A 20,081-nucleotide genomic window follows, 5' to 3' on the forward strand; every position below is an offset into this window, starting at 1 on the left:
AGGGACCTACACCCCCCATGAGATTTCCTGCTGGGGGGATACCACCATGCCCCTCTGCTTGGTGACAGATGCAGCATACCCTCTCCAGCCCTGGCTCATGCAGCCGTATGCACTTCAACAACCAACTTGAAGAGGTGGTGGCACTGTCTCCTCACACACCTGGATGTGGGCATCATCAGTGTCCCCCAGGTGATGGGCACCTGCTGCACGCTCCACAATATCATGGAGAGTAAGTGGGAGGCCTTCGTGTAGGGATGTGCAGTCGAAGCCGGCACAGGCTATCCACATCCAGCTGCCCCTAGCTGCCAGGCCCACCAGGATGGGATCTGCGTCCAGGTGGTCCTGCTCCAGTACTTTGACCAGGGACCCCAGTGACAACCACCCTGGCCAGCCCCGATGGGCCTCCTGCACACTATTACCCATCTCCAGCACACTCCCTGCACACCATCCCCGGCAACCAAGCACACAGCATACAGGGGTTTTGGAAAAATAAAACGGTGTATTATTAACTGGAAAAACTCAGTAATACTTATTGTTAAACATAATGGAACATCCAACTATTTACAGTAAGGGGCAAACTATTTACAGGGGGCGGGGGACCTAGCTGGCCTGCCCGGTGTACCATGACTCCAGGATAGGGGTAGAGGGGCACGATCCATGTCGGCCTCGGGTCCCACGCCCCACCCTTGTCCAGGGTCCCTGGCGGGGAGTACAGGGAAGTAGGGCTGGGGATCAGCCTCGGGCTGGCGGCCCAGGTCAGTGGGGTCCTCTCCTTGGGTGCTGGCAGGTGGGGCCATGGTGAGAGAGGCAGCAGGGGGGACAGTGGCAGGGGGTAGCCAGGCCAGAAGCTCCCTGTAGGTGTCCACAATTTCCCAGAACGTGGCCAGGAGCTCCCCCCAGGCCGCCCAGCACCTGGTGGCCTCCCCCTCCTTAAAACGGAGCTGGTGCTTGGCCAGCTCCACCTGGCACTGGATGGAGGCAGCGAGGTGGGGGTCCTCTGCTGGCCACTTCTGGCTCTGCTGCAGCTGGGTCCATCTTGGCGCTGGTGGTGGCTCCAACCAGTTGCCTTCCCTCCCCTCTGGGAGGCTCTCTGGGACCATGGACAGGGCAAGGCTCTCCCGGCCCTCGGATGGTGTGGCTGCAGAAACGGGAAGAGAGGAACAGGCCATGAGTACCAACCCCTGCCCCGTGGGCCATGTCCCCCATCCCCTGTCCCCCATCTGTGAGTGCAGTGGCCCTGTGAATGGCCCTTTTGTGCGGTCTGGGGTGCACCCCTTCCCCTTGGGGCAGGGCGCAGTGCTGTCCCTGGGAGTGGATGCTGACGGGCACTGGCAGCCATGTTACCATCCCGGGGCCTTTGTCCTGCTGGGCCCTGGCGGGCCAGGATCTGCTGGGGGTGTGGGGGGCCCTGGCCATGTATGGTGCCCCAGCCCCACGATCCAGGGTGTGTGCCCTGTTGGGTATGTGTCTGAGGGCCCGCCACTGAAGTCGTGGGATGGCCATCTGGCTGATGCCTGGCTGGAGGCATGGGAGGGGAGGTCTGTGACCAGCTCCCCCTCCTCGATGGACCAGTCCCCAGCCATGGCTGGCTCCATCTCTGGCACTGGTGGTGTGGGGCTGGCTGCTGGTCCCAGCTCCTGCTCCTCTACCGGCTGGGCTCCTTGGCCACGGTGTCCAGGAGGCCAGTGGGGAGGAGGTGTCCCAGGGACCCAGGATGCTCTGAGCTCCCTGTAATAAGGGCCGGCAATGGTGGCAGTCCCTGACTGGCTGGCCAAGACCCGAGTCTGGGCATAACCCTGCCACAGCTCCTTCACCTTACTCCTGACCTGGTCAGGAGTGCGGGCAGGGCGACCCCAGGTAGTCAGGCCCTCGACCAGCTGCGTGAAGGTGGCCGTGTTCTGGCGCTTGCTCCCCATGACCCAAATTACCTTCTCCTCCTGCCAGAGCCCCAGCAGGTCCTGGATCTTGCGCTTGGTCCAGGAGGGGGCATGCTTTTCCCCTCCCTGGCTGGACCCTGAGTGCACTCGGCGTGGGGGCCCCGGAGCTCCTCACGTGGCTGTTTGTTGTCCATGCTGCTCCGGTAATCACTGGGGGTGTGGCTGAGGCGTGCAGGGGAACCACGCTGCATGCTCTCAGCTTCCTGCAATGGGGTGTCCTGGTCCATGTGGCTTTAAGAGTCGCTGTACGCACAGACCATAGAACCCTGCAGGGACTGGGCAGCATGTCTCCACCTGATTGCCACCACAGCAGACCCTGTTTTTTCGAAAAGCAGAGTGTCTACACATGTCCTTTTCTGAAAAAAGCCATGGAAAGAGTAGCCTCTTCCTATTTTCTGTTTGGAAGAGCAGTTTCGATTCCTGCGGCACCTAACGTTGATTTCATCTGCGAAAGAGCACGTGGTGCGTGGAGACGTGCCGTGCACTATTTCGAAATGGGGCCTGCAGCTTATATGTGCCATGTTCTGCACAGGCTTCCAGGGCTATAGAACTGACATAATTCTGATGTACAGTGGGTCCCACCCATGAAGCCCAGGATTTCTCTCTGTGCCAGCATTCACAGAGTAAACTGAGTGGTAGCCAGTAGATCTACAATTAATTGCTGACCAAAAATTCTAGCCCCAGGTCATTCAGAAAGAGATTCTTCTGTAAGACTCTGAGGTTCCTTTGCTAGTCCACTGCCTGGTGGGTAGGTGGAAGGATCCCACATACCACCACCACCACTACTGCAGACAAAAAGGCTTGGTTACTCTGATTTTGTGCTGAGCTGCTGTTATTGTTGATTTTTACACCACAACCCTTTGCAGAACACATAAAGGCAGTGGTGGTTGTGGTCCAAGGGACTTGCAGAGACACACCAAGAAATAGGAAATACAGGGAAACAATTGAGTTCAAGGAGGCACAAAGAGACGTGGCTGAGCAGTTAGAAGGCATCCTCAAAGAAATAGGTTAAAAGAGAAAGAGGATGCTTGATGCATGGAAAGCAAAAGGCTATTCAGTGCATAAGGGGAAGCATGAAAGAAGAAGCAGAGCAGGAGACAAATGGAATAGTTAGAGTAAATCCTAAAATGGTTTTTTACAGCCCAGTAAACAGGGCTGTGCACTGAGATTTCATGCAGGATGGAGGGGAAGGACTCATGCATTGGCATCTGGATTCCTAAACCATCACCCTGGGTAAAGCAATCCACATAGTACAGAATACACAGGTCTCTGTTCCACTTCTCCAGTGGCCCAACTCCACCTCCAAGCCCTCACTAGACCTTTAAAGTTGATTGTAGATACATAACTACAGCTATGGCAATTGTGTAACTGGAATTGACCTATCTACAATCGACTTACCTGGCCATCCCGAGTAAGGGTGATGGGAGAAATTCTCCCCTCAACCTCCTTTACTTCTCATGTGGTTGAGGAGTACAGGGGTCAACTGCTGACCCCTGGTAGTTCGATTTTGCACATCCCCCCAAGATGCACAAAGTCAAACCCTGGAAGACATATCTTGAATGGCAGCGCATAGGAAGGCTCCACTGATTTGCTTCCGGCTGGTGGTGTGAACCCTGTGTGGCATCCCCAGTTTTGCTGCATCCAGGGACCTCTGCACCCAGGCATTTATGCATACAGGGGGGGGAGAACAGCAGAATTTGTTTCTGGGAGCATGCAAATATGTAGAGGGATCTAACAAAAAATATGAGGGAAGAAAATCAGTGTAACATTACAGGTTACACATTACTGGGTGACTTACATATCACAGAATCATAGGGCTGGAAGGGACCTCAGGAGGTCATCTAGTCCAGCCCCCTGCTTCAAGCAGGATCAACCCCTACTAAGTCATCCCAGCCAGGACCTTGTCCAGCCGGGACTTAAAAACCTCAAGGGATGGAGAATCCACCACCTCTCTAGGCAACGCATTCCAATGCTTCACCACTCACCTGGTGAAGTAGTTTTTCCTAATATCTAACCTACACCTTTCCCTCTTCAGCTTCTGACCGTTACTCCTTGTTCTGCCATCTGACACCACTGAGAACAGTTTCTCACCCTCCTCTTTAGAGCTCCCCATCAGGAAGTTGAAGGCTGCTATTAAATCCCCTCTAAGTCTTCTCTTCTGTAAACTAAACAAGCCCAAATCCCTCAGCCTATCCTCATAGGTCTTGTGCTCCAGACCCTTAATCATTTTTGTTGCCCTTCGCTGACCCTGCTCCAGCAAATCCACATCCTTTTTATACTGGGGGGCCCAAAACTGGACACAATATTCCAGATGTGTCCTCACCAGTGCCGAATAAAGAGGAATAACTACTTCTCTAGATCTGCTCGAAATGCTCCTCCTAATGCACCCCAGTATGCCTTTACATGATGCATTCCTTTATGATGTGTGCACTTACTGCTAGCAATAGCTTCTTCCACATGCTGTTTTCATTGCAGGCTGTTTAAACAGCAACTTTGAAAGTATGAAAGGGTAAGATTTTGATAGTAAGGAGTTTCCCAACCTCAGGCATTTGCCTTAAGACAGTCAGCAAAAGTTAATGTGGTTTTGCAATAATTTTCATTCATACACAGATCATGTAAAGTTTTATCAAGCACTGATCATCTTGAATTAAGCATTACTGCATTTTATTTTGCCAGTTAGACTTGGGAGATCCAAAATCAAGGATACAAAAGATTAACAGCTACATAAAATTAGTGGTGCAGGTTCAATGGAGCAGGTTATTGGGTTTAGAAAAACAGTTACCTTTGTCATTGCAGATGTGCATTTGATTTTAACTGTATCACACTCTTCCTTACATCACTATTCAATTCAGAGGGAAAGCACAGAGTTCATGTGAGACCAGAACCTGGTTTTCTGTATTCAGACAGGGCTGTCTCCTGATCCCACTGATGTCAATAACAGAATTCTTTTGGCCAGTAATGAATCTTTATGTAGTAGGAGTTTGGCTGATTGTTTAAGAGACACCTGGACTTCCCAGATCTCTTGAATAGGCCTTGCACAGGAATTCTCCTCTTGCAAGTTGCAGGTCACTCATGCAATGGAGAATTTTGGTCAGTTAATCCATGATATATGGCCGCAGTTCGCATTGGTCACCCGTACTCAGTCTCCTTGCACAATACCATTGAAAAAAACCTCCATGGGGCATTACATGAGCTGAAGAATGTGCATCCAACAAAGTGCCTCCTCCAGTTCTACTTCCTGCAAGCCTTCCCATGACCCTTGGAGAAGTTACAGAGCTTGGTCCTGTACAAATTAATGTCATATAAGTGGGAGATTTTTATCTCTTGGCATGAAAAAATTCAATTTGCAAATTCTCAGAATCTAGCAAAGATGCACAAGCTATTTTTCATCAGCTCATCTACCTATTGCCTTTAAACCATATGTCTTTGAAGCCATTCTTTCCTTAAAATAATGTCCTAAATTGTCTTATTTCAATAAATCAGTTTGCATGCTAGGAAGTACGAACTATATGGAGAGTAATTCAGTTATTTAAATCCCATTATATTACAGTTTCTCTGCCAATAAAATAAAGACTGTATTCTGTAGTTCTGTTTGTTCCAGCTATAAAATTTGTCTTGCAATGTACTATTATTAAAACAACAAAACACTGACATATTCCCAGCTCAAATATTTGTTTTCTAACAATAAATTTGGCTACCTTCCATTAACACTGGCTTGTTTGTAAACCTAAAAAGCTTTAACTAGAGCTAAACTATAGTTGATTGCTCCTCAAATGTAGTCAAATAAATCATCTCTACAAGAACATTTGCCAAGGGATGTTGCACATATGAAATGGAAAATGTTTTGCAGTTGTGACTTTGTATTGCTGCCTTTTCAGAACTCTGCAGTATTGATGGTGTTGGCTTAACTTAAAAATAAATGAAAAAAAAGAAAACCCATGGTTCTTTCAGTTAAATATAGCCTAGAGGGAGATTTGAACTCCTTCATACTTCCATTGATTCCCCTGCCACACAAATCATAGGGATGTATTTCTAATACAAGAATGTTCCGCAAACCAGTAAATCTGGGATTATGTCATTGGACTGATTATGTCAAAGCTCTTTAGCCGCAGCACTTGATGGGGACTAAAAATAAAGAGCAGGTCAGTATACAAGTATTCTGTACCTAAATAATCTCTTCTTGTTGTGTGTGTCATTCAGTGATGTGAGACATTGTGTCTGGATTTAACATTTATTTATTGGAGTTCTTCTAGCAAGGGTTGTAAGGGTAAAATAGCCCATTACAGTTACCAGTTTTAAGGGGGCAATTCATGTTCTCACTCAAGTATAAATCCAGCAGAATTGAACTGAAGTCACTGGAACTTTTTTCTAGTTGTATACTAGCACAAAATTTGCCCCCAAGTCTCTTGAAATGGAGGGGCCTGATTCTGTTTTCCTTACACCAGTTCTCCAGCTCTAAAGTTTATAGAAAAAGGCAACTTATTAAAATAGATTAATAAATAGAAAAGGAAGTCTCTGTCGAGTGGGTCACACCGCTTTATCTGTGGACGTTTAGCCGCATCATTGTTAAATCAGCATACAGTTTGTTCTTATTCACATGATTGGCAGTGTGTGATCATGGTTTACAGATTCAGTGATTATAAGAACATAAGAACATAAGAATGGCCATACTGGGTCAGACCAAAGGTCCATCCAGCCCAGCATCCCATCTGCCGACGGTGGCCAATGCCAGGTGCCCCAGAGAAGGAGAACAGAAGACAATGATCAAGTGATTTATCTCCTGCCATCCATCTCCTGCCCTTGTTCTGAAGGCCAGGGCACCATACTTTATCCCTGGCTAATAGCCATTTATGGACCTAACCTGCAAAAATTTATCAAGCTCTTTTTTAAACCCTAATAGAGTCCTGGCCTTCACAGCCTCCTCGGGCAAGGAGTGCCACAGGTTGACTGTGCGCTGTGTGAAGAAAAATTTCCTTTTATTAGTTTTGAACCTACTACCCATCAATTTCATTTGGTGTCCCCTAGTTCTTGTATTATGGGAAAAGGTAAATAATTTTTCTATATTCACTTTCTCCACACCATTCATGATTTTATATACCTCTATCATATCGCCCCTCAATCGCCTCTTTTCCAAACTGAAAAGTCCCAGTTTCTCTAGCCTCTCCCCATATGGGACCTGTTCCAAGCCCCTAATCATCTTAGTCGCCCTTTTCTGAACCTTTTCTAATGCCAATATATCTTTTTTGAGGTGAGGAGACCACATCTGCACACAGTACTCAATATATATATATATATATATATATATATATATAGGGTTTATATATATATTATAAGGCCACTATGGTTATACCTTACTCCCTGTATAACACAGGCCATAGAACTTTCATGAATTAATTCCTGTGTAACCTGGAGCAGAGCAGATCTATTAGAAAAAACTTCCAGTCTTGCTTGAAAAATTAGCACTGATGGCAAATCCACCACAATCCATGGCAAGCTGTTTCAAAGACTAATTACTTTCACTGTTAAAAATGTGCTGCTTATTTCTACTTTAAATTTGTCTAGCTTCAATTTCCAGCTGCTGGCTGTTGTTAGAGCTCTGTCTCCTAACTCAGACTGGGTATATCTGTGTGAGAAATCAAAATTTAGGTGTGGTTCACAGGACTGTCCAGACACACTTAAGTGAAAAGGGTAAAATTAAAAATGATTCCATTAGTAATTAAACTCAGCAAGGGAAAGCAGGATAACAACTATGTAAAACTAGGCAAAACAAAGCACTTTTCTGAGAATGTTGTAGGGAACAAATCCTATGTTCGCAGGGTGTGACTAACTTTTTGATTCTACAGGTAATCAAAATCAAATGAGTAATTCAGAAAATGTACTGAATAATCAACTTCTGTAATGCTCAGTACTTCAGCTGTTACACATAGCTAATGGTCTCAGATAGGTAGCCATGTTAGTCTGTAGCTTCACAAATAACAAGCAGCCCTGCGTTGCTTGTTATTTATATAGGCTAGTGGAATTTTGAGGCCACAGTATTTTAAACATATTATCTAATTTTAAAACACGTTTGAAAAAAAGTCTCTTTTGGTAACTTCTAACATCACAAGAAATACATTTTAGCAAATATGACATTTTTTTCTTATGAAAACCAAATCTGTAAATGCAAACACTCACATAATAGCATGTAATTTATACACAGCTGTAATTTTAACAAAACTAGATTGATTTTTAAATTGTTGTGTTATTCATAAATGTGATATTAGAACCCTCTTTTCAATGTCCATGCGTGACAGCTATAAACTTGTTCCCTGTGAAATTAAAACACTTGGGATCTGGAAAATTGCTTTCATTTTTCATCACATTAGCTTGTCAGGTTTCATAGAGTGAATTGGTTACTGTTAAGAAATAGTTGTCAGCCCCACTGCAAACTGGCTGACATGACTACACCACTGTGTTCTATTAGTGTGCTTAAACTTTTACACAGTGAGTTGAACTCTGCAGTTCCAGTTAGGTAATTCCATATCTTGAATGATTTTAACAGTAAGTAGATTCATGTTTAAATTGCCATGTTGTTCAAATATCCCATATAAAATCTGACACTGGAATTCTTTTCAGTGTCTGTGCCTGTTAAATATAAACCTGTTTCCTTTGAAATGTAAAGGCTTGCCACTCTCATAATTAAAGAACTCACTGATGGCTCAGTTTGCATCACCTATTCTTTTAAACTGTCTCTTGTCTTAACTGGGGCTATTTGTGAAGGAAAGGTTGCTAAATCTATGTACTCAATCTTGCTGTTCTTACTCAGTCCCTCTTCAGATATCACTCCTTTGAAGGATATGGCCATGTACTAAGTAATGGATACATCAACAGGCTACCAGTTTAGAAGATGGAATAATCTAGTTAAAGCAGCTCAAGTTTTAACTTAAATTAGCTTTGTGGTCCAGCTTTACCTCATGGTTGGCAGCAATACTGTCCTCATCACACTAATTTAGTGCTATTTCTGTACATCTGAACAAAAGGCATGAATACAAGGTGATGGCATAGCTCATTCATCTCGTCAGAACAGAATAATCCCTGTAACAGTAAATCAGCGCTACAATACACTGACGCAAAGTCTAACCTTCAGGTATTAGAAAGAGACCACAATCAAATGATGCAGGGAAAGAAAGAGAGAGGGAACATAAAGGGCAACTTTTTCCTCTCACAGCTATTTGATCTGCAGTAGCCCCATTGCTCACTTCATAGAAGTTGAAACAGTGCAACTGAGAGTCGAATTTGGGCCCCAGTTTAGCCTGCCACTCTGTGTTAGAACAAGGTGTGAAAGTCGCTGTAAAGAATGCATCTTCATTAAGTCTGTGTTGCTGCAACAGGTGTTGAAAGAACAGAATGGAAAAAAATCTAAGTGAGAAATGTCTTATGTGAAAATCTTTAAGCATTAGTGAAACTGGTCAGATTCAACCCAACTTACTGATTTCCTGGACTGTGAGGCTACGTCTGCACTAGAAGCATATGTCTACAGAAGTTATTGGAAGAGATGTTGCAACAAAACTTCTTTCGATAAAGTGTGTCTACACATAAAAGCAGATTGATCTTTTGACCCCCTCTGTTAGCGAAAAGGGCTCCCCTGGAATCTTTTTTCTGTCAACAGTTTCTATTCACACAACACATTTTGTCTACAAAACTCTCTAGTGTAGATGTAGCCTGAGTCAAATCCTGCTCTGTTTCACCTCTATAAAGGAAGAATATGTCCATTGACTTCAACAGAATTACAGTATTTTACCTGGGCAAAAGTGGATTTACAAAACAAAATGTATACCAAGTATCAGAGAGGTAGCCATGTTAGATGATGGGCCATTTCCACCCTGACTGAATAGACTGTGTCAGCTCTGGCTCAGCCCTTTACTGAAACTCCCCACTTTAAATCCTCCTCTGAACCTCCCCCCCTCACTCAGGCATCTGATGAGTCTTTGGCCACAAAAGCTTATGCTCCACAGTTTCTGTTAGTCTATAAGTTGCCACAGGACTTCTTGTTAATGTATACCAAGTCAGTAATGGGGCATCTTCTCCCTCTAGCCATCAAGTAGTACTCCCAAGCAATGCAACCACTAACATCAAAGCTGTGTTCTTAAACTCACTAGTGGGCTACATCTACACTAGAGGCTTTTGTTGACAAAACTTGCAGAGTGTCTACACAGAAAATGCATTTAAAATTCTGCGTTTCCCCCAACAGTTTCTGTCAACAAAAAAGCCATGTAGCTCCTCCGGGGGACCCTGTCAACATTGCTTCCAGGTCATTGGACAGCCCTGTCTGCTGTGCTTCCAGTTGGCTGTTTTGTTGAGAAAGTGACGGGCAGTCCAGCCACTCTGTCGACAGAGCAGATCGCTTTTTTGCTCATTTTTGTGTGTGGACACGCTTTGTTGACAGAAGTTTTGTCAGAAGATATCTTCTGACAGAAACCTCTGTCAACAGATTGCTGTAGTGTAGCCATAGCTGTGAATACATAGTAACTCTCCTTTTTAATGTGCATGCTACACCACAGCTCATAACTATCTGAAGAATAAAAACGCTCCCCTTATTACTAGGCTTGGCAGGATTTGACTCAACTCATCGGTAAACATTGATTTAATCTGATACACAGAAATAAGATGCCCAAAATATACATTGATTGCAGCTGGCAAGTGCAGCCTTCCCCCGCCCGCCCCCGCAAACCCTCTGCTGCCTAGATCCCAGCAGGCACAAGCTGAGGGGGAGGCTGTGATCCTGGTGAGGCAGAGCATAGATCTGAGCAAGAAATGCAAGGTAGGTGAGTTCCCAGCTTCAGGGCAGGCCACCCCACTGCTGAATGGCTCCTGCCCAGGGACCATCCCTCCATTTGCAGTGGGAGAATGAGTGGGGCCATGGTAGCAGGAATTCAAGGGGCTCCCTATGTGGCCCTAGGAGTGGTGGCAGTGAGATGGCTTCAGAGCTCATGCATTACAGGCTGGGGATCTCAGCTTTGCCTTGCCAGAACTGCAGCCTCCTTGCACCCACAGGGTTTGGGTGTTACTAAATAATTGTCAAATGTACACACACACACCCTTAATTTTGCACAATTCTGAAAATTCAAATAGATACCAATGTTACAAATGCTTTAAAACCCACACTGTCATGCAACCAAAACCCTTCCCATTAATAAAAATCAGTACCTGAATGAAACTACAAAAAAATAAAAAATTCTGCCAAAATCACTTAGTGCACATTCCACCCTTGTTTGTTTCCTGGGAAATGGTTCCGCTGTGGCCTGAAGAACATGACCTGATTAGGACACGCAGACTAGGCTCCTATTAACCTCAGAAGGAGTTACGGGTGTCCATTCTGTGGGCAGATTACAGTGGAACAGAAGTGGAGATTTGGAAAAAGCATCTATCAGCAGAATTTGCTCAAGACAGCAATTTGATTTTTGTTTTTTGGTTTTTTTTGGTAGGGTATAGGAGCAGAGGTATTTGCCTGTTTGACAGGGTTACATGGTACTTAAAGAGAAATTTGTGAGTTTCCAGCACATTTCTGTTTATCCTCTGGTCTTCTTTACTTTCCTCACTGTTGTATATGCAGATAATATATTCCTCCCATTTGTCGGCTTTTTCATAATGATCATCTTACATTTACAAGCTTCCTCTTTGCACCAATTTGCCTATAACAATCACTGAATCCATTAGCAGGAATCAACACAGTGAAAAGAATGTGTTTCCTTTTCCAATAATGTACCTTTTCCAGAAGGGAAAGAAGGCTGTGACCTGCCTATATACAGTATGGATGGCATCCACGCAATTGATCATTTTATCTTCAGGGTTTTGTGCCAGAAGACTGGGGACAGGAGGGGGGCAGAGGGATTGGGCCTTGTACTATATACATTATTTGAAGTGGTGTAGCCTTATTGGCCCCAGGATATGAGAGAGACAAGGAGGTGAGGAAATACTTTTTATTGGTCCAACTTTTGTAAATGGAAAGAGGGCAAGCTTTCAAGCTTTGCAGAGTTCTACGTCAGATCTGGAGGAAGTAATCAGAGTGTACAAGCTAAATACAAGGCAGGATAGATATTTAAGAATAAGTGCACACATGCTGTTGGAGAATGCTTAAAATGAACTGATCTTCAATGTACTCACACAATAATGATAAAAAGACAGAAATAGGCTATTGCTCACGGGTGAACAGCTTTCACAAACTAATTACGTCATGTCTGACCTCTCTGGATTTCCCCTCAAAGAAAACTTTCATAACTCCACAAAATAAATGTGAGAACTTAAATTCAAAACCCTGCTGGACATTGAAAATCATAGACATCACAGAGACACTGGTTTTATGGCTCATTACAAAAATTTGTAATGCCGCTGCCTGCCCTTAATTGCCCACTTCATTTTAAATGATCTCCTGCAACATGTTTGATCACTTTATGCTGGGCAATCTCCTCCATCTTACATTTGGCTTGAACATACTAGTTACCTCCAGACCTGAGAGAGAGCTCCTCCACCCACAGAAGTTGGCCTAATAAAAGATATTATCTAACTTCCCTTGTTAGGCTTGTTATGTACACAAGTGTACAGTATTATCAGCCTAACCCATTTGTCTCCATTTAATAAAACTGAGAAACTTTGAAAGCAGGTTATTTTTGTCCATTCAGATTGTTGGGAAGGTAGCTAGTGATATGAGGCCAAGATGATTCAAGCAGTTTGGGACTGTATTTTAAACACAGGACCTGATTCTGTAACCCTTGCACAAGTAGGACTGACTGACGTGGGTCAGGCTGCTTGCATGAGTTGAGGCCCCTGAACATACCCAGAATTTATCCCAGAGGATGACTCGGAATACTCCCATTTGGATTTCTACACTTCTTTTGCCTCCAAGAGAAGTCTCTCAATTATTCTAGATCTCTAGTCCATCATCTAGCAACCTGACCATGGGTCTGCATACCAGGATCCAGCTCTGGCTGATTTTTTTCTGTGACCTTCTCGAGTCACTTGGACACTCTGCCATCCTCATCTTGCTGAAATGTTGTGCAGCTTAGTTCTGGTTTGTGGAGTGTTGACCAATAACAGTAACTCTTCCATGGGACACAACATCCATGGTATTTTCAATGCCAAGATGTATTATTCTCCAGGGGAATATTTGAAGCAGGGTCTAGACTTGAGGTTTTCACATGCTTAAGGCACCTCCTTTTGCCTCCAGAAGGAGAAATACATGGATGTGAGGTTTCATTATGTAATGAAAGAAAAAATTGTATAAGTGCATAGTACTTAGTGTCTAATGAGACACTGGAGACCTACAGAGAGGGGTGAAGCATTCATAGGCCTTCTCCTGTTTTTCTGATCTTGAAATCAATGATAGTGACATTTCTTGTTTTCTCTTAGCCATGTAACACAGACAACATCATGGATTCATCCTGTGACCAGCGCCCTGAGCTTTTCGGGCTCTGAGGAGAATGAGGAAGACCACGCCAGGGAGCTTCCAGACCCCAAGAGCTGAGACTGGTGGACAGTAGTTTTGGTCTTATTTTAGTACCTGAATCAGAAGATGTACACCTGCTACTAGTCTAATATAATAGCATCTGATCTTATTCCCATTGAAACGAATAGGAGCTTTGCCACTGTTTTAGGTACGGTCATTTTCAAAGCTGACATTTGCCCTTGCAAAATTTTCTCTTAAAGACGTTTGTGGTACGCAGGACCTGGTCAAGTCTTGTCCCTGTTACCTTAGGCCCTAAGGATCTGAGCCTGACTTTTCACAGCTTACACACTGGTATAACTTCTTTGGCTGGAATGGCATTAATCCTGCCTCTAGTATGAGATCAAAATAGGGCCCAATGTGTGTAATCCTCACTGTGATTTCAGGCTGCTTGTAGAGACATAACATACAAGCTGAGCTTTCTTACCAATACTAGTAGTTGTAACAGAAATGCTTTTTCTGTAATTACAGAGTTAATCTGATTTTTATAAGAGAACATGTCAGTGTATTTTGCTAGCAAACATTTATGGCAACTGTTTTAAAAGTACTGCTGTCCAGATGACTTTTTTATATAACTGTTTTTTAAGATGAATGGTTAGGCTCTTGGGAGAGAAGAACTTGATGAACTGTCAAGTATAAAGGCACAGTTTTGGTGGACAAAATCATACATGGTCACAGTAATCCTGCAATGAAAATTATTTCACTTTTGTACTCTGCTAAACCTATAGACACATGCAAATATTTCAGTAGAAGCTGTGAAGTTTCAAGTACAGTGAGACCTGTGAAAGCACCTCTGGGATCAGCAGAACTCAGTCACCTCCTAGAAGTGGGTCTTTAAGTAGATGCAAACCAGAATCATTTTGGACATCTGGAGAATAAGTTAAAGGGGTTACTCAGTGTGAGGTGCTGCTGAGGGCCTACAAACAAGGTTCACTGTACATCAGCAGCATGAGATAGTCTGAGATAATGTTACACTCAACACAAAAACTGATGTCATCTTGGAGTGTCTGATTCTGCAATAGGTCACTATAAAAGCTCTCCTCTTTTTGTGTCTGTGACAGTGACCAGTATTGACTAGTGAATGAAAAAAGAACACTAAAAGCACTGGTGAATACACCAAAGAAAAACAGAGGTTCAAACCTTTGGGACCAAGGAGCGAGGCTCTTGTTTGGGGAGCATGAAAAGGACTGTGCAGCAATAACCCCTCCACAGCCCAGCTGAGTGCCACTGGTCAGTTCAAAGCCATGGCCCTGCCCCTTTCACTCTTGGACTGCGTCTACACGTGCATGCTACTTTGAAGTAGCAGCGCCAACTTCGAAATAGCGCCCCTCACGGCTACACGTGTTGGGCGCTATTTCGAAGTTGAAATCGACGTTAGGCGGCGAGACGTCGAAGTCGCTAACCCCATGAGGGGATGGGAATAGCGCCCTACTTCGAAGTTGAACGTCGAAGTAGGGCACGTGTAGCCGATCTGCGTCCTGCAACATCGAAATAGCGGGGTCCGCCATGGTGGCCATCAGCTGAGGGGTTGAGAGACGCTCTCTCTCCAGCCCCTGTGGGGCTCTATGGTCACCGTGTGCAGCAGCCCTTAGCCCAGGGCTTCTGGCTGCTGCTGCTGCAGCTTGGGATCCATGCTGCATGCACAGGGTCTGCAACCAGTCGTCGACTCTGTGGATCTTGTGTTGTTTAGTGCAACTGTGTCTGGGAGGGGCCCTTTAAGGGAGCAGCTTGCTGCTGAGTCCGCCCTGTGACCCTGTCTGTAGCTGTTCCTGGCACCCGTATTTCGATGTGTGCTACTTTGGCGTGTAGACGTTCCCTTGCAGCGCCTATTTCGATGTGGTGCTGCCCAACGTCGAAGTTGAACGTCAACGTTGCCAGCCCTGGAGGACGTGTAGACGTTATTCATCAAAATAGACTATTTCGATGTCGCGTGCATGTGTAGACATAGCCTTGGTAGGGGATCTTTGACAAATGGAGAATACTTGATTTACAGGTACAGAGTGGCACTTAGACCACCGTTAACATTTAGAGTCACACTGCGATTCTCTAGTGCATAGGCTTTATATGCAACAGTCACACCTGGGAACCTGTGCAGGTTGATCTGTACTTACACTCAGTCTTGCCAGAAAGCAGATGCCATGCCTAGCGCTGACCAATGTTGTACTCACTCAGGACACTGGTAGGAAACTTTGTTATGTTCATTTAACCAGGTCAGGGCTAATTATCCATGCATGTGGAGTCTGTGACCTGTTGTGTCACCTGAAAGGGAAGGGGCTTGATCAGCAGATTCACAGTAATTTAAATCCACTGAACAAACCCTCCCTATGAAATCTACTATTCTGCAGCTGTGATCTGCCATAGCCATGTTGTCTCAGAGATAAGATTGTGTTCAGCCCTTCCCCCTCCTCTGCTCCACATCCCTTGAAACAGCACAGGGAACCATTGAGCAAAACACGCCATCAGGGGCTTTGTGTTGTGCTATTTGGACCCTTTAATTGTGCTGTTCTTTCTAAACACCCTTTCAAAAGCTGACACAGACTCACGCTGCAGAAAAACCCCAGTACAAAGTCCTGGCTGAAGTTTCCTTAGTCCGAGACTCAATGTAAGTTTGTTTGTTTATTTGTTTATTAGTGTATTTGTTTGTACGTTTGTTTATCCAAAACCCAAGGTGGGTGTGGTAATTTCTTTTATTGAACCAATGCTGCCATTCTGTCCAGTGTGGGGGAGTACTGTGATGGTGTCTTGTTTGAGGTGGTCCCTGGTCATTACAGGCACTTTCCAGCTGTAATCAGCTAGGAAAACCTAGTAATTCTGGTTGGTTAGGGCACATACAGAATGTGCCTCTCTGATTCCTTTGTAGGAGATTTGAATCCGGTCCTGGCTACGCTAGCCTCCCATGGCTTGATTCAGTCCCAGGTTATGCAAGCTCAAAGTCAGGGTGGCGCACGGTAGGTTGTCACAGGTCCACTGTGTCAGTGGCTTCTCAGCCAGCACTACCCTGAAAGTGGACAGTTCTGGCTGGCGTTAGGGATAGGACTATGAACAGGGCAGGTTCCAGCTGTTGGAGGACAGCAATGCAAATGCCAGCTGCTTTCGCCAAGGATTCAACACCGACCCCCTGCCCTGAGTGTACACTCAACCCTCATTAAGGGAGTCCTTTACTCACGAGTACTCGCTAAAACAAGGGACTGATATACCTACCTTTGTTCACTAGACAAGTGAACTCCCACCGCTAATCCGAGCCTTACCCCCCTGCCTGCAGCCCCAACCCGCTACAGTCTGACCCCCCCCCCGCCAGCCCCACAGCCCCAACCCGCCGCAGCCAGGCCCTCCCACCAGCCCTGCAGACCCTACCCACCGCAGCCTGACCTCCCTGCTGGCTCCATGGCCCCAACCCGCCACAGCCTGACCCATACCCCCCACCGACTCCACGGCCCCAACTTGCTGCAGCCTGAACCCCATGCTGGCCCGCAGTCCCAACCTGCTGGAGCCTTAACACCCTGCCTGCCCTGCGACCCCAACGGGCTGCAGCCTGAAACCCTGCCAGCCTCACAGACCCAATCTGCAGCAGCCTGAACCTCCCACACCCTTCTCGTGGATCCAGCCAGCCACAACCCTAACGCCGCCTGTCTGCTCCACAGACCGAACCTGCCACCAGGTTTATAACCCTCCCTTCCACTCATGGCCATAAACTGTCCCCAGCCTTTAACCCACCCCAACCCCCACTCCAAACCCAAAGTTCACTTACCTTTCAAAAGCAGCGCCACATGCTGCCATTCCTTCACTGGATTAGGAGCACTAGGAACCAATCAGAGACTTTTACATGTATTTTAATGGGAATTTAGTGTTCCTCTTACGAGTTTTCACCTATGAGCAGAAAGTTGGGAACCAATTGTGCTTGTATAGCGAGGGATGAGTGTACAATTCATTGCTCACTGTACTAGCAGGGGAGAACCCAAGGCAAAATGTGGGCATTCTGCCATCCCTGTTTATTTGGAGAATCTGTCTGTCCCTCTCTTTTATTTTGACTCGATAATTAAAGACTCCTTAGAAATGAATCCTTGCATTCCTCTTATTTCTCCTCTATTCTAATGTTGTCTCATCAGCCACATGAGCTACTAGAGCTCAGCTTTTCAAGCACCAAGGCTCTGTTTTGAAACCTGGGATCTCCAAATGTTCTTTTCTATTTTTGTAAGCTGGCATACTGGTTTCCTAGGTTATTTTTTTTTCTCTCACTGAAGCAGTTTGCAAAACAATGCTGATAACAGTAAATCCTGTAAAGTGGGAAAATGGCTCTGAAATAATGTAATGAGACTTTGTAAAGAGCAGTTGTCAAAGCACGCAACTCTTTAATGGCTATGTTGCATTTTTAGTGCACAGTGAAATGTACCAGTTGGCAGAGCAAAGGAAATACAACTCTAACCGTTAAAAGAACGAAACAGCATATTTGCCAGAAAAGAGGTGCTGGAGCACTTCAGTGGGTTCATATGTCTACTTTCTATGTTCAGTTTGAAACAGGCTTCTGAAACACTCCCGTATTTATCTTTACTGTTGTACCTGTACTATACTCCACTCTTTGAAATGGAAATGCTGCAAATACTAGTGTTAGTGGCTCAAGAATTCCAGTGACTATACTCAACAAGCAGTTTAGACATGAAGGCCAATATTATTTAGGGCTTACCTGTCGACACAAGACCTATGAACCACACAGGTCCTTAAGGGCCTAATTCTGTGGGACTAAAGTCAGTAATAAATTTGCTGTAGATTTTGGTGGGCACCTTGAGAGCTGAAGTAGGAATGAAGTGGTACATGGCCTTTGTGCTGCCCACTGCACATAGCTGAATTTCGCCATAATTGCTACTTAAAACAGTTCTCAAAGATGACCCTGCTCACACTTGGCTTTAGAAAGCCCTTTGTATTGCGTAAACGTGTGAAGCCAATGGCCACTCCTCCTTGTGTTTAAAGACCCCTTCATCTTTAGCAATGCATAGCTCTGATGTTTCTTTCACAATAAAGATCTCAGTGATATAAGTCACTTGTGTGTCTTTTATGTTTAACACCCACTGCTTTGTGCTCTTCTGTATGGCAGATTATACCGTTTAATAGACTCTGGGTCCAGCTTATGTTATAGAACTGCTATGAATGAAATGCTCTTCTCAGCCTAAAAAGATATAAATTCTAGTGGGCCCATCCTGGCTGGCCCATTCTTTTAACCTTTTCACAAAGATGATGCAAAATGCTCCTTTGGAAAGGTGCTAGAAAAGCAAATCCTGTCTTCCAGTCCTACAATGATTTCCATACAGGTGGGCCCCGAGGTTGCTCAGTGACTTCCGTTGGGGCACCTACGCAGAGGGCTTCTACTGAAGGCTAAGACTTAGTTTTGTAATCACCGGCTTACAAGGTGGTAGCGTGGTCTAGTGGGACATTGGTCCAGGAATCAAGTGTTAGCAGCTGCTCAGCCTATACAAGGTGATGATCAGGTTCTTAATGTATTCAATCTTCTGGTCCCATGGTGAAAGCCTGTATTTTGCATGCTAGTCATCATATGCAAACATGGTCTAATATCAATATTAAATGGGTAAGAATTTATATTTCCTGCATGGCCACTGCCCGGCCTGATCCTGGGCAAATCACCTTGGCCCAGATCCTCCAAGGTATTTAGGGACCTAGCTCCCACCAACTTTAATGGCACTCACATACCTGTGAGGATCCACGCTTCTGGTCCCCCTCCTGTTGTCTTGTCTCTTTCAATTTTAGGGTCTTTGAGGCCAGGCCTGTGTCTTATTCTGTGTTTGAACAGTGTTTACACAATGCATGTCCACTGTTGCTGGTGGGATCTCTGCCATAAATGGAATAGTAATTACCAACGCCGTAAAGAAAAAAAGGAATGGTAGTTTGTCGTTCCATGAAACACAGACTATGGCTGTGTCTGCATTCATGAGAGCTACATATTGCATAGCTTCATCTGCTCCACTGGTCTGGGTCTGGTCACCTAGGTAGCCGTGCCTGCTGGGGATCATGTGCTACTATTACAGAGTCTTGGCTGGGCAAGGAGGTGTGGGGGAACAGCAATGTTCTTTTACCAAGTATGGAAAACTGTCAGGCCCAGGAAGAGAGATCAGTTCCACAAAGCTAAGCAGCTTACACTGATCTGTCCCGTGTCATGTTCACCCACCATTAAATGCTCCTCGTGCCTAACAGCATTCTAAGCCAGTTTCTGACAGACCGGGTGAGGGGGGCGTGTGGGAAGTCAGTCACCCAAGGGACAAGGAAGCCCCTCATTTGGAAGAACATGAGTGAGTCAGTTGATGTGACCAGCAAATGTGGCAAGCATCAGGGTTCTGCTGTGACAGATCAATGAATGGGGAATTTGACCTTGTTGTCTCACCCATACGGAAGTTAAACCCTCAAGTCTTTCCTCATCTGGGTTATGGTTGTTGCCATATTACTAGGATTGGTTAAAACTCAGCACTGCAGGCAAAAATACTCAGCGCAGTGTCTCTCATCAGACATCCAAAATCAGTGGTCCTCCACCCTGGAAAATGTTAGCCTAAGAGGTGTGCCCTACATAATGCATTAATCAGTTTGATGAAGCCCCAGGAGTCCTTATTCTCAGTCCTATGGTCTAACCTCAAAAACAACTTTCCCTTCCCAGATAATTTACC

General features: G+C 45.3%; 1 protein-coding gene across 2 annotated transcripts in view; it reads left to right on the plus strand.

The window, feature by feature from the left end:
• STXBP4 (syntaxin binding protein 4) overlaps positions 1 to 14,695 on the plus strand; it is a 278,419-nt gene extending 263,724 nt beyond the window's left edge. For both annotated transcript variants that reach the window (XM_075014469.1, XM_075014468.1), the window contains one exon: positions 13,323 to 14,695. In XM_075014469.1, the coding sequence (XP_074870570.1) occupies positions 13,323 to 13,437 (115 nt within the window). In that variant the 3' untranslated portion in view covers positions 13,438 to 14,695. The remainder of the gene's footprint in view (positions 1 to 13,322) is intronic.
• The last annotated feature ends 5,386 nt before the right edge of the window (positions 14,696 to 20,081 follow it).

Source organism: Carettochelys insculpta, chromosome 20 (assembly GCF_033958435.1).
Source record: "Carettochelys insculpta isolate YL-2023 chromosome 20, ASM3395843v1, whole genome shotgun sequence".
Taxonomy (NCBI): domain Eukaryota; kingdom Metazoa; phylum Chordata; order Testudines; family Carettochelyidae; genus Carettochelys; species Carettochelys insculpta.